Raw genomic sequence first — 14,275 nt, forward strand, 5'->3', positions numbered from 1 at the left:
TATGTTCTTTGACACTGGAAGTATCATGCGACATTTCCTGTTAAGTCCCATACTCTTCTTTGAACGATATCCTTCACACTGTCTACAGTCCCCCAACTCGGAATACAAGTGAAATACCTCTTGGATATAGGTAGGAAACACATATTCTTTCTATTCAAATGAATGACTCGAAAACATTCAATTAACAACCCAGTGCTTGCTTTAGTACATAAATCGTGTTGCATTATCATATCTAGCAATATGAAGACTGAAGACAGGGGCAGCTCTGTCCCTCCAACTCATGCTCCCAGGCCCCAGGGTCCTTCATGGAAAGGTTTTGCAGAGGCATATGTGATTAACATTTTGACTCTCCTGATCACCATCTATATCAAAGGCGTCTTCTTCAAGTCCGACAATTTTTTCCTTCAGTGTGGGATTTATGCATCATTTCTTACGTTATTTAATTTTCTGTACCGGAAGTTCCAATCTCTTTAAGTATATATATCGTCTTCGCGAATAAGTGAAACTGCAATCAAGGATGAGACTTTACACCTAGCATAAGCTATTATGATAGCACTAGGCATACATATTGAGCCGTGTGTGCTGCATTATCAAATCTTCCCCGTGGTCAGCATGTAGTCTTGAACAATGGCCTTGAGGCTAGCGATTGTTGCTTTATGAATGCATCATGGAGTACAATTATGAAGAATAGCCGTGATTCCGTGACTAGAGGGTGTCTGCGTTCATTGCGAAATTTTTAAACAAGTTACTATTATGTCTAGGATGCCATCTCTGAGATGCCTCCCTGCTTGTTATATACAAAAGAGTGTATGTACGTATCCAAGATACTAAGTCCTAGGAACTTTTTTCGCACAACTGACAGTTTGATGGGCTTCGCAAGTAGTATATATTCTATAGGGCCATGCATATACCAGCAAGCTTTTACACAGACGTCACGATACATTTGTCACCCTCATTGTCGCCCTGGCAGTTGTAGTTCTTCTGAGAGTTGAATCCAGTCATCTCGAAGGCACTGTTGCTTCTTGCAGTGGCCTTTGTATCAGAGCCATGGCACGACACAAAAAGACTGGGAGGAATTGAGGGCAATAGGCATTGACCGTGATACCAGTAAATGTTGAGTCAGAAGTATTGACGAACGCAAAAATACCCTTGCATGAGGGTAGTGGATCAGCAGTACCAGCCTCAACGCAAATCTTGCTATCAACGACACCAATAATTGAGCCCATACCGCCGGCCACCAGAGAATCGGCTCCATCATGGGAATTATGATGGTCTGTCGTGAACAAAGAGGTGAGGTTCATATCATTTTCAGACAACGCCTGGGCGTGATTTTCGACCATATTCTTCACGTCTTCGGCGGGTGTCAAGCCATAATGCTTCACGGCGGAGGCAGCGGAAATACAGAAACAGACAAGAGTTGCCAGATGCATCGTTGAGGGAATATATTGATGAAGTAGGATGAAAATTCACAGGGTTAAAATGTTCATGGAATCAAGAAGCATTTTTGCCTGGCATTCTCGCTGGTAAAATACCTGAGCAGGAAGTGCATGAGTAATGTCTAGAACCGACTTTCACTCGACAACTAGCCAGCACTTCACCAGCCACTATACAAGCAACCAGTAGCCAGTTTCCAAGCCGAATAAAAGTTCTATCTGGTCCAGAGGCCCTGGTAGCCTCGCAAGCCCTTTCTACTGGACGGGTGATCTGGTCAGATGGCTCAATATTAGAGAACGGCAGGTGTGGAGCGGAACTTGCATAGCAAGGATCATGAGGAGCTTGGAAGACCTGGAGATTCCCATTGGGCAAATGATACGAAGTCTTCAACAAGAAAATCCTTGGAATTGTTCAAGCCCTCCACATAGTAAGAGAACAGTCACTATCCTGCTGGGCTCCCAGACCGCCATTGCGAGGCCGCTGTGACGGTCTCGGGTAATATAAATTGATTGGTAAACTATCTGACAAAATCCTAACATGAGGAGAGAAAGGAAACAGGCAAGCCTGTCAGCGACGAGCTGTCTAGTATGTGCAAAAGGTTTAAAGTGATGCTCAGTGAATATCCTACCCCAAACAGGCCAAAGTAATCAAACATGCCATACAGCTAGCGAGTGTCCGTGTTCTGTGACAGGCGCCGTGATTGACACAGCCCGCAGGGAACAGGCAAACGAAGAAAAGTCTGGAGTAGGAGACAAAGAAGCTAAGGATAACAGTGGTTTTGTGGACAGGGACGGACTTCAAAAGGATGAGAAACGCTGCGAAAGATGCTTGTGGAAGGATGGAAGCAGGGGAGGAGACAGTTGGCACGATGGGACTTATAACAGGAGAGAACATGATGTCGAACAAAGAGTAACAAAACGTCCATTTGAAACTAGCGTCCAGGATATGAAACCCGTGGCCTGCGGTGGCGTGGGAATACGCTCACCTGATGCCAAGACGAGAGTTGGTTAACAAGAGTCCCAAAACAGCCGCCTGCTAACCGTCACATCGTTAAATGCAGTAATAGTTGAAAGTGGTTTCCATATTTTAATGCCTAAGAAACCCGTTTTATGTGGCTTACAACAGAAGAAACTATATATATTCTGGTTCCGACTAAGCATAAGAAAGGCTGTTGTATACTGATTATGAAAAGTGGACTGGTTCATTTTTTTATTCTTCTTTAAGCCCAGCAGATTTCAACAACTCAATCACCTCCTCATTTCCTCCCTGCTTCGCTGCCCACAAGATGGATCGCCTCTTGTCATCCTTGAACCAGATGTTAGCGCCCTTGTCTAGCAGATATGTCACGGGCTCTCTCTGGCCCTTGTAAGCTGCGCGATACAATGCAGTTCCCCATTTATCAGCTTCAATTATGCCACAGTTGGGCCACCATCCACTAGCTTCCTCAAGGTCAGCACCATGCTCCACCAGTAACTTTAGCGCCTCCATGTTGCCAAGTTCAGCAGCCGCAATGTGTGTGGCGCTTCTTTTCTGGTTCCATCCATGGTGTAGCATTAGATGGAGGATCTCCAAAGATGGCTTGTCGCCAACTAATGCTGCCACACCTGGTTCAAGATCATCATAGCCCCCCCATGCATCATTGGGGTCCTGTCCATTCTCCAGAAGGAAGCGTATGATCCCAACATTGCCGCAGTATGCTTCCAGGCTCAGTGCATCACCAAAAAATTCGCTGTGATGCCCGTTGAGGTTAAAGCCATTCTTGACAAGTGTCTCCCACACAGCAAGGGACTGCGCGAGGCAAGCCTGGTGGTAGAACTCATCATTCAATGAGTCGGGGGGAGCCTGGAAGCCCTCACTGAAGACCCAGTCAAGTATGTCAACCTGTGCCTTTGCTGCAGCGCGTGCAGCTATGTCTGCAAGTAGGCTGGATTGGCTTTTTGGGTCTGCTGACTTGTAAAAATCTTTGATGCTCTGAAGATTGCTGTTGGTGATGTCTGCATCAAGCTTCGCTTGCACACGTCCTTCCGTTGGCGGTGACATGATGAGAAAGAGAGAGAGATGTTGAAATGAAGGATTGTATCTTGTGTCCCACTAGGTAAGCGAGCAGTCTGGGTGTTCTGTTCTCCTACTGCGTAGATGGCGGAGAGTCAAAAGGGACTTTGGTCGAGTTTGCAGACGTTGTGAGGATTGTGCTAAAATTTCATAGACGATAGTAGGAATGCGAACTGAAAAATAGCCACTGGCTGAATGCTTGTGTTGTGCGTGAAAGAATGAGGATTTTGTATGATTTCAACTCCTCATATAACTAGTTGGCGTTCATCAATGGCTTACTAAGACCAAATTAGGTAACCATTAGTTTAGGCCACTTTTGTCTTGTGGATTTGTCAATAAAAGTAAGAAGTTAACTAACTAGTTAACTACATGTGGGGTTGAGCTCCGCCTTGTTTTCCACTCCTACGGGATTTGATCAGGATATCCTAATATTAATATTAATTGGAGAGTCGTGGCAGACCACTAGCTGAGTCACTCCCTTGATTTGATCTTCAATAGGCTCACTGAGGCTTTGAGGACTACGAAAGTGACCTTGCAAGTGTCAACAACTAGTTATGGGGCGATCTCTAGCTCTAGTGCTTATTCTTCTGGATTTGGCCGCTGCATCGGATGTCTGCCCAGCCTGCTCCGTAATGATTATTATTTTGAATTGGCCCCTGCAGCCAAAGTTCGTGTTGCAGGGTTATGGAGTTGTGTTGGCTCAACGCTCCAACGCCGCTTCGGTGGCTGATATCAACAAACGCCGCTATCCGAGCAAGTAAACAAAGAAAACATCAGCGTGGCCACACACACCATACATAAAACCCCTTTTCTCCTGTAGATGCATTTCTCTTCTTTTTTTCTCTCCAGATTCGATATTCTCGTCGATGGCTACAGTGGTTTATATAGGAATTTAGTTCATTAGTATCTACTATTCTGAGCCCGTGATAGGAATCATCCTCCCAGGGGGCCAAATTGCCAACATCTGAAAATGAGTTCTTTGTTTTTCAAGTTTATCAATACCACATGGAATAAACTGCAGTCTCCAGTCAATTGGTATTCTTGGGGCCAATACTGAAATGTATCTAGCAATAGCAGCACCGGGGGCCGTCAGGTAGGCTTAGTTTTTCTCATATTGTAACAGGACTGAACCGGGACAAGCCGTAGTCCTTTGGCCGGGTCCGCAGATTTAAATGGACAATTATTATGCTTCTGTTTTGCACTTTACGCACGCTTCGAAGCCTTTCCAACTTTCTACTATCATTGTTACTTGAATGAGTCTTTTTGCTTCTCTCTGAGACTTAGTCCTATATCTCAGGATGCTATTCTCCGCCTTCAGCCGTTAAGGCAGTTTCCTCTTCTTCCTCTTCTCTATCATGAGCACCTTGCTCCTCCTTTCCTCGCAGGCACCCACTGTCATTAGGCCATTCTTTCGCTCGACCATCACCTTTTTCTTCACGCTATCAACCCTACCAACCAAGGCTACAGTCTTACAGAATTACAAAATAAGAGTGTAAAGTAAATTATCGAAAAGGAAAGCGGATACAGTACTAGACTAATAAGAAAATCCTCCTGCGGATACCACTCCGGGAAATGAAACCGTATCTCCAACAGCCCTAATTTCTGGGTCCCCTTCACTCTTGATCGCCTATCGTCCCGCGATCATAATTTCTGCCATCCGGTTCATGGCTTCCTGCATGCCTCACATGTAATCAGGCATCTCCCTATACGCTTTTGCCAGCACCGATTGCCATTTGCAGGTCTCCGTGCGCATGTATGGAGGAAGACCCTGGAAAGGATTTGGATCGTCTGTGGGAGGATTCTCTTCCAATAGCTCGGCCAAATATGAAAATCCGTGGATCTTGCCCTTGTGCTGATTGAGCCAAGAATAGACCTGGTGGACAGCGCTTTCCAACGCTCCTACCACCCACGCATGGTGAGGACTTGCAGCTTCTCCAATGATGGCGAGATCACCCGACGGCTGGATAATTTTGGGCCATGAGCAACGGAACTGCTGTGGACCAAAAAAGGCAAAGGCACCCACAGAGTGTGGGTTCTGGTACCAATCAAAAGCGAAGTGCTCCAAGTATGAGTCACGTATAAGGTCTTCAAGCTCATCCACTGTCCTTCCAGGCTTACCATCTGCGTGAAGGCGAGCAAGGTCATGGATTAGGACATTCTTTAACTCAGTCTCCTCTCTCCATTTGTTCTTTAGGTCTTTGCTTTTGGAAACCAGAGAGCTCAGTCGGAGCGCGTCTTGTTGCCAAGTATATGAGCAAAGAAGGACGGCCTCCTCTTCTTTCGGGGTTTGAAGGTTATAAGATGGATAGACACAAGTCCTGATCGAGAGGTCTGAATGGCCTAGCCCAGCGTGTTTGAGATTCGCATCATTCAACTTATAGAGCCACCACGGATTCTTGAATTTGATTCCAACCTTGCCGGAGGGTCCATAGCTGAGAGCGCGCATGGCCTGTCGGATGCCATAGTTCAGCTTAGCCTCGCTAGTGTCGATGCGTTGAAGACAACCTAGTGGCAGGGAGCTGAAAACAGCGTTATAGGTGTGAGATTGTCCGCCGCTATTATTATCTTGCGCGTACGCGATCTCCACTTGTTTCTCTCCCTTGTTCTTGATTTGCGTTACCGCCGTACTCGTCTGCACTGATGATGGATTCTTTAGCTTCTGGACCATTTTAGCCGCCAGCACACCGCTACCCCCGAGGATGCAGCGCCAGTCCGTTCCGGGTTGCCAGTCAAAGTCCAGGGATTCTAGCACAGCTTCGCTCAAAGCTTGGTCATACCATTCAGTTCCACTGCAAAATATAAGCATGGTCTGGTACTGTAAACTTATAGAATTGACACATGAGATAACAATACTTACCCGTTAAATGCTTCCATCCATTGAATGGTCTCATAGTTTAACGCTGGATGGTGAGCCCTGTCGGAGATCAATATTGTTAGCAGGGCGTTGATGGCCACGTCACATAGCGAAGAATACAACTTACAGGGCCAGATATGATCGAGCACTATAATCATCGTATTTCATGAGGTATTTCCATCCCTCGCTGGACTTATCGCTGGTGGCCTTATCTTGCATGAGCTTTTCTCGGAAGGTTTTTATAATGCCATTGAAGACGTCGCCTGGCGACTTTTTTAAAATGCTAGGGCAAGAGACGAACGCGTCAGTTGGTTTCTTGGAGCAGCGGCAGGTAATGCAATGACCAGGAAACGCACTCTTCAGGGATTTTGCCATCCTCGTTCAATTTCCATGGATCTAATCCCTGTGCTGAAATTGAAGCGTAGTCGCCCCATTTGGTCGTGCCATTGAAGTGCCACGGCTCTTTGTCGCCCTTGATGTAGTATGGGAGGAGGTCCCCCAGCTTAGAATTTGGAGTATCATTGGCTTTGCGCATTTCCAGATAGTTGAATAGTCGGAAAAGGCTGGACTAAGTTGAGCATGTGTTTTCAGTTAGTGGTCGGAAACAGACGTACCGTTCCATCACCGGATTGTCAGGGAACCTCATGGCTCCCACATCGTAGTAATTACGATTAACGGACCCATCTTTTTTTATTTGGGAGTCGTCGAAGTTATATGTGAAAAGTCTCCCGCCCACTCTTTCTGACGCTTCAAGAATGTCATACTTGAACTGGACTTTGTGTGTTTTGAATTTCTCCTGATACTTCTTGTTGAGGAAGTCCAAAAGCAATCCGGTGAACAGGCCAGCGGCACCTGCACCGATAACGCCAATGTTCAACACGACGTCATTTTCTGGCTCGGGGGGTTTTGCTCTGTCCCCCGGAAGTTTGTCGGCGGGGTCTGGTAGCCGGTGATCGCCTGAAAGAAACGGAATCCCCGGGCTGGGGAGCGATGGTAAAGGGGAAATAGAGGGGCCTTTTCCCACCAAATAATTCCAATCATTTTTGACGGACTCCTCAGCATGCTTGAGAGCCCATTGATTGCGGATGTCTTTCCACTCATTGATGTTCAGATTCAGAGTTTCGTCCATGATGGGGGGAGAGTGGCACACCAAATGGAGTTTGAATTCTGCAAAATGAAGAATATCTTGGATTGAAACAAGGCTGGTTGAGAGAGTGTTGATGAACTTCCTGCAGAGAGAGGCAACTCTTTATATGCCTCCTCAAGGGTGATACGCTTTCCCTAATTGTCTTGGCTCTCTCCGGCTGCCACAATCCTTTCTGATTCCCCGCATTCGCATTCCTTTCTGTTGTCAGCTCAAATCTGTCATGAGGTAGCCAGCTCGCTCGAAAAACATTGTCTCGAAAGGGAATTCTGCAAAACCCACGCCTCGATTGGCAAGCGGCAGCTCATGCTCCAGGGCTCATTGGATATAGTTAACCGAATTCGACGGTCTAGAAGCATGACAAGGCAGCCAAAAAAATTCTATATCTGTCCTATGCAACTCCTGTGGGACACAGGTTGACCACGTATACAATGGATGATGTGGTCAAGAGGGTCAGTGGCGATTTGCAATCCTAGCCGTGGTGGTGACATGCTTGTGCGTTTCTTCTACATGGCTGACCTAGAATCGTCATATCAATTTGCATGGTGCATTGAATTGAGGGATTATCTTCTCTTTACGCATGGTGTGAGGCATTTTTGGGCGAATCTAAATGTAACTAGGTAGATCAGAAAATATTCTACATTGAGCTCTGTCCGAGGATATGTGCTGAGCTATAGAGAACTCTCTAAACATTCGGTTCTGGAATTTCTGTAATTGCAGCCATTCGCCCTAGACAGAACGAATAGCCATAAGGGTGTGTATACCCATACCAAGTGACTCACTACCAGCGGTGCTTTGCCTGCAGGTTAGAGGAAGAGATGGCCAGCTCTTTTCTCTCCTGTGATTATTCATTTGGTGTAACTGATTTATATTTTGCTTGTTAAGGATGATCAGTTGAGTAGTATACATATGCAGGTAATTTTGTGGCGCTATGACTGGTACGCAGCCATCACACATTCCACTTGTTATAGAGGTGCTTGCGGTTTATATCCAACCTGCAGTGGATTCTATAGAGAACCTTGTCGGTGCGGGGGTATCTGCAAGGTCCACAACCGGACAGCCCAGCCAATCTTTAGCCAAGGAACTGAATTCCGCAAGACGCAAGGATCCTAAGTCTTCCATCGCGGGGCACGGCATCTACGGTAGATCACCAATAACACTAACAGCAAAATTCCCTTTAGGCCAGTCTCTCAGCTAACGCCAACCGTGTCTATGTGGTGGGAATAACTCCCAGAGTGATCAGGACAATGATGGGCCTATCAGATGTCAAATAAACAGTGCTCATTGAACTATTCCTTAGTATGAATTACACAACAACCTGCAGAAATGTGGATAGGGCAGATTAGTGATGCTACTAATGGATGGTGGTTTCAGGTTGCGGCACCATGCATGCACCAATCACCTGACAGACATTAGTATCTCTCCAATCCACTCTATGACGTTTCAAAGTACTTTTGTTACACTAGGTCGACTATGAAAGCTGCAGCGATGCCTGATCCTCTTGTTCTCTATGCCATCCCCCAGCAGTGGCTGGCTAAATATGCACATTTCAGCTGAAATGTCATATGGACGCTTCATCAGTACGCTTCTTTATGGAAACGATCATCCATTGTTATTATCATGTCTCAATCGACTGGTTCAAATGGATTCAGCTCCGTGGAGTACTCAGGAAGAGCATGGTGTCTCTTTCTGCGCCTCTTTTTTTCTTTCTCATTCTTTTCAGTCCACAAGGACTATTCTAGAGGGGTCTTGAAGACATATATAAGAATACTCGACCTCTCCTGTCTACAAAATTATCATCAGCAACAATAGCAACAGCACCAAGAAAATCTCCATTGACTATTGCGTATATCTTCTCAAGAAAATATGGCCTCCAAAAACGCTCTCGAAAGGCCCAAGATGCCTGGACCATTGGTATGACCTAGAAGCATCCGCGATGGATAGAAATCTAACAATACTCATATGTCAAGTATCGCAATACTGGAAAGATCCCCGAGGCGCCTAAGTTCCACAACCACTACACCTTAAGCAACGGTAAGTAAGCGTCTGTCTTTAATATCAAACACCGATGACTCTAATCTGCATCTACAGGTTGCCCTGTCGAAGACTCTCAGGTGTCTGAGAGTTTCAGCAAGCAAGATGGCAAGAATCGCTACGCGTCACAGTTGATCCAGGACATCAACACCATTGATACGATCCCCCATATCACCAGGGTGCAGATCCCGGAACGGTAACACATATACATATGTGTGCCGTGCGGAGTGGATATCCTATTAGTAACCCCCCATCGTCTCTCCCGTTAAGCATATCGTTTATGCGACAGGCGCAGCCTGTGACAGCACCGCCTGCAGAACACCAGGTGCAACGCCTATGTTAGAGTCACGGACTTGCCCCAGGGCTGGCCCGCCAGGTTCAAAGTAATCAAGTTGCGACGGTACAGTCAGTCGCCCTATATGGAGCAGAGCTCTGGTGGCAGGCCAGAAGGATCGGCTGGCAGGTATACAGCTAATAATCACTTGACAGGCCCGGGCTGTCACAGGCATGCTGAAAACCACTCCTGTAGGGCCACTGGTCCGCGAGGCAAGTTTGGGTACCGGCAGAAGTTCTGCTGGAGGCCCGACAGTTGGGATACACTACCTGGCTGCTCGGCTTACCGGAAGGCCACCCAGCAAAGAAGATCCTCCCAGTAAGCTTTCGAGAGGAGGACCAACACGCCCAGCCTGGGGAGCAGACCCCAGGAAACCGGCAATTAAATAAGGCGTCTGGGTGTTCACCACAACTTAGGGCCTTTGGAACGGGGATTCCAGCAGCTTCTGCCGTCTGCATTGAGACAGCTTCCTCTATGCTTGTTCGATCTGTCCATTTCATAACGAGCCGAAATGGTAATTGTACGATGTTAGCATCGAAAGTGATGCCAAACCAAGAAGAATACCATCGGGAAAAGGTATATAATGAGTTGTGAACGAGATTCCATGCTATTCTGATGTTATGGGCTAAGCCCGTAATGTTAATGACTAGCTATCATACAAAAGACTTCGTTGAAGAACAGAAGAACGGATGTCCGATCGGACGGCTCTATATACAAATGTACATCGTGCGGGGTAGGAACGTGATCGTGTCGGAGCTACAGTTTGGTTTTCCCAAAACTCCTAGGAAGCTTTTACCAGTCAAATTCTATGCTTTACGACCTAAAGTTACTTGAACTTTGGGGACAACCGTGCCGGGTATTTTGCGCTGTCGTGAATATCGCGCATACTCTTATGTACCAAGATGTTTTGTCTTCATCTATCATATAGGTTGATGGGTCTAACATTCAATGTACTATGATTCGTTCCTACCTGTTTCGAGTTGATGTCCACTATCCATAGTTATGCGTAACGTAATCCATGGCCGAGCTGCGAATTTGTATTCCCATACAAAATGACTTATCTTGAGAAGTGGGCATATCCACCAGGCATCGCTGTCGGACTACCGGCACAAAACGAATGACCAGGTGAGAAACGTTTTGGTGGACGTGGATAACTAGTTAGATGGATTGGGTGCCCATCGGCTAAGGCTAACTATATGTCTACCGGACAGAAAGCGAGGGCGGTCAAGCACCTGAACCGGTGTCGGTGCCACATCTCAAGACATGCCCAAGACGCTGAAGATCACTATGAATCGAGATGATAAAGCTAAATGGTTGCACGCAATGGAAGAAGAGATTGCAAAGCTAGAAAGCAAAGGGATCTTCGAGCTTATCCGCATTAGCGATATTTCGAAAGACAAGCGCATATTCCCTGGCAAATGGGTGTATGACAGCAAGATTATGAGCCCACAGATGACCGATCTTATAAAGCCCGATGAGTGATTCTCGGCAATCTTGTTGAGAAAGATAATATGCACTATAACTAGACAATCTTGCTCTCCTTGCAACGCAAAGTATTTGTCATAAAGCAGCTCTTTCAAACTTTTTGTTCCTTGTGAGACTACGCAAAGGTATCCAGAGGATGCGGTCGAAGTATTCCCCCCATAGCTGAGCACGCAGAAAATCGTGGACGATCTTCTTGCACAAAGTTGTCTTTCCTACCTTCACAGTCCAACGCTTCTCAATGCTACAGCGGGGCTGGTCACATCGCTTGTGAATATTTATACAGCAAGGGATGGAAATTGGTCAATTATGACTTTGTTGACCATCACCACCACCGGGCTTTCTGCTTCAGGGTGTCTGGCCTTGATAATAATTTACAGGTGTGGAAAGCTTGTGGAAATAAAACAAGAGCATGATTTCGAGGTTAGTGCTGGGTTCCACAGAGTGATGCCCTAGAAGGACGCTATTTGCACTGTTGAGGTTCAGTCAACAGGCATTCTAAGCCATAGCCGTTATAGCTGGATGTTGGAGTGTAGACTTAAACATTATTTTTTGTATTTGTGTTTGTAATAACCTGCAGTGGATACGATATGAAGCTAGACACCATTGGATTGTTGGAGAAGCGCTGCGCTCGCCTAATAGCTAACTAGTAGTCTATGGTATGGCCACAATGGTGTCCAAGGTATTGCTAATTGGACCGACTATTCATCCGTCCGATCCCTGTGGCGAAATGTGGCCCATCCCGTGATTATGTATTTTGCTTCTTATTGCATTGGTTATGGAAAGAGACCTGACATGTACTCCGTACTCCGTATTAATTTCAAGCAAAAGACTAGGAATGGAAATCAGTGTCCACAATTATCAGGATTCGGCTGAACCGAACTGTTGGGGCAGGGGTTGGCGAAGCACTTGCGCCGCAAAACTTTTGAGCTTCACATAACAGTAAGATTTAAGGTAGAGAATGCAGACCCATTCGATTCACAACTAGACAGTTTGTACTGACCCTTAGAGCAGCAACGAGAAAAGGGCAAAAATGGCGTCAACAGTCGCCGAAGAGTCATCCAACGAAGGGGGCTTATTGTGCAGATTGGACGACGATGATACAGTGAATCTTATGGTGTGACTCAATATATCTCAATGGAAAGAGGGATTGCTCTCCAACTCAATGGATATCCAGCTATAGCCTATAGATGATGATCAACATGTCTTTACCACATCATTCTCTAACATAGATTCGCTAATATTCCAATCTAGTTGGCATTTTTTAACTCGGTTTCCAAAATGTCTTCCAAAAGAACCAATAACCTGCCAGCTGATGCAGCGTCATGATAAGCCTCATTGTAAACCAAATTGAACTCGAGCTGCCCTCTGAAGATCCAGACGAAAGTGTACATCTGCCGCGTCAAGGTTTCGACTCCGAGACTGATTCCAAGAACGTCTATTCCATCATCTTCTGTTCCATATGTACGATTCATTAGCAATTCTGCATCTCCAATGCTGGAAATATCCACTTCGGAAGGGGTGGGAAGGGGGACTGGTAGGGGCATGCTAAGGATCTGAAGCATTTGACTGGCATATTCTCTCCGTGCTTGAATGAATTCGGAAGATAGAACACATTCATACTGATGGTGATACTGCTCAGCATTGTCAAGCCAGGACTGTGAAGCAGGAACCTGAAACATAAGTCCACTGGTATACAACCCACACGCATATGCAGGAGTGTTGTATGGCTCTGGTAGATAGGACCTCAGTGTAGTTCTTATCGTACTGGTGTAAGGCTTTTTCTTGCATTCTTCAGGAGCAGCGGCATAGTTGACCGCAGCAATGGCGGCGTGCACGGCAGCAATGATGCTGATGTTTCTCGCCTTGCATGCTTCCTTGATTGCTTCAGTTGTGGATTCGGACAGACGCAGTCGAGCGCTCCGAGTCCCTGCTGGTAGAGTGGTACTGTCCCCCAGATAATCGACTCCTATGGCGCCTCTGGTCAGAGCAATGGTGGCAATGCACTTCTCTGCTTCTGCTTTTATTTCGGGGGATGGTGTAGTTGGTATATTCAAGGCTTCTTCAACACTAGGAACGAGTCGAGTAACCTCAAGGCCCCAAGGTAATGTTTGTGGATCCTGGTTAGAGGCGGCTGCTTCGAAGAAGGCGTCAAGGACTTGGATTGCACCGATACCATCTGTGCGCCAGTGGGATGCGTGTATAATTATCTGGGAGTGACGAGGTAGATAGTGTAATGTGACATAAGGACCAGGCTTGAAACTGGCAATCAACTCCTCTGGGGTGATATGATCCTCATCAATGACGAAGAAAGTATCTTGAGTCCATTTGTCCAGACTTTGAGTATCAGGAACGGTGTAGTGGAGGAGACCATCTGCGGCTGTGGAGGCAAGGCTGGGATTATTGAAGCGTAGAACCTTCCATGCTTTGTGCAGCTTGACAAAAATGTCGACGTCTTTTTTAGACCTTGACTTGAATTGAGCAGAGAAACTGAGGGACCAATGCTCGCGGTTGAGAGGGAGACCGCGCTCTCCGATTGTTTTGATCATAGATTCATTTTCTCCAATGGGTCTGGTGTAATGACCAGGAGATTTCTCAGACCAGGGCATATTGAATGAAAAGGATGAAACAATGGATGAAAGAATCGTGTAAAGTATAGATACGAGAGAGCAGGTTGAAGCAGCGTTGGAACGGAAAGGGATTGAGAGTGTCGGAGTTTCTACAGAGCCCGGAGTTATTTGTAACCTATATCACCTTCATACTGAAATGACACCGATGTCTGACATTCCTTCATATTTAGATCTAGACCGCGCAGCGATGTTCGGGCGTCGGGAGCGTTCAGCCTGAACTCCGACAAGAAACTCCGAGATTGTATACATCTTGGCATCGGATGGCAGGATCAGTGAGGAGGCACGTGTACAATCAGAACAAAGATAATGAT

General features: G+C 46.3%; 5 protein-coding genes across 5 annotated transcripts; 2 read left to right on the forward strand and 3 right to left on the reverse strand.

Moving 5' to 3' along the window:
* Nucleotides 1–2,643: 2,643 nt before the first annotated feature.
* On the reverse strand, nucleotides 2,644–3,474 carry ACHE_70146A (ankyrin repeat domain-containing protein; the record flags this gene model as incomplete). The annotated part of the gene is made up of 1 exon (XM_043282447.1): nucleotides 2,644–3,474. One exon carries the CDS (start codon nucleotides 3,472–3,474, stop codon nucleotides 2,644–2,646), a length of 831 nt encoding a protein of 276 aa, XP_043139825.1.
* Nucleotides 3,475–5,167: 1,693 nt separating this feature from the next.
* Nucleotides 5,168–7,469, reverse strand: ACHE_70147A (flavin monoamine oxidase family protein; the record flags this gene model as incomplete). The annotated part of the gene is made up of 5 exons (XM_043282448.1): nucleotides 5,168–6,275; nucleotides 6,344–6,400; nucleotides 6,468–6,623; nucleotides 6,697–6,903; nucleotides 6,955–7,469. 5 exons carry the CDS (start codon nucleotides 7,467–7,469, stop codon nucleotides 5,168–5,170), a joined length of 2,043 nt encoding a protein of 680 aa, XP_043139826.1.
* Nucleotides 7,470–9,383: 1,914 nt separating this feature from the next.
* ACHE_70148S (uncharacterized protein) lies at nucleotides 9,384–9,718 on the forward strand (the record flags this gene model as incomplete). Its single annotated transcript, XM_043282449.1, has 3 exons — nucleotides 9,384–9,398; nucleotides 9,455–9,518; nucleotides 9,576–9,718. 3 exons carry the CDS (start codon nucleotides 9,384–9,386, stop codon nucleotides 9,716–9,718), a joined length of 222 nt encoding a protein of 73 aa, XP_043139827.1.
* A 1,457-nt stretch (nucleotides 9,719–11,175) lies between these two features.
* On the forward strand, nucleotides 11,176–11,334 carry ACHE_70149S (uncharacterized protein; the record flags this gene model as incomplete). Its single annotated transcript, XM_043282450.1, has 1 exon — nucleotides 11,176–11,334. One exon carries the CDS (start codon nucleotides 11,176–11,178, stop codon nucleotides 11,332–11,334), a length of 159 nt encoding a protein of 52 aa, XP_043139828.1.
* Nucleotides 11,335–12,584: 1,250 nt separating this feature from the next.
* On the reverse strand, nucleotides 12,585–13,943 carry ACHE_70150A (uncharacterized protein; the record flags this gene model as incomplete). The annotated part of the gene is made up of 1 exon (XM_043282451.1): nucleotides 12,585–13,943. One exon carries the CDS (start codon nucleotides 13,941–13,943, stop codon nucleotides 12,585–12,587), a length of 1,359 nt encoding a protein of 452 aa, XP_043139829.1.
* Nucleotides 13,944–14,275: the final 332 nt, after the last annotated feature.

Source organism: Aspergillus chevalieri, chromosome 7 (assembly GCF_016861735.1).
Source record: "Aspergillus chevalieri M1 DNA, chromosome 7, nearly complete sequence".
NCBI lineage: Eukaryota > Fungi > Ascomycota > Eurotiomycetes > Eurotiales > Aspergillaceae > Aspergillus > Aspergillus chevalieri.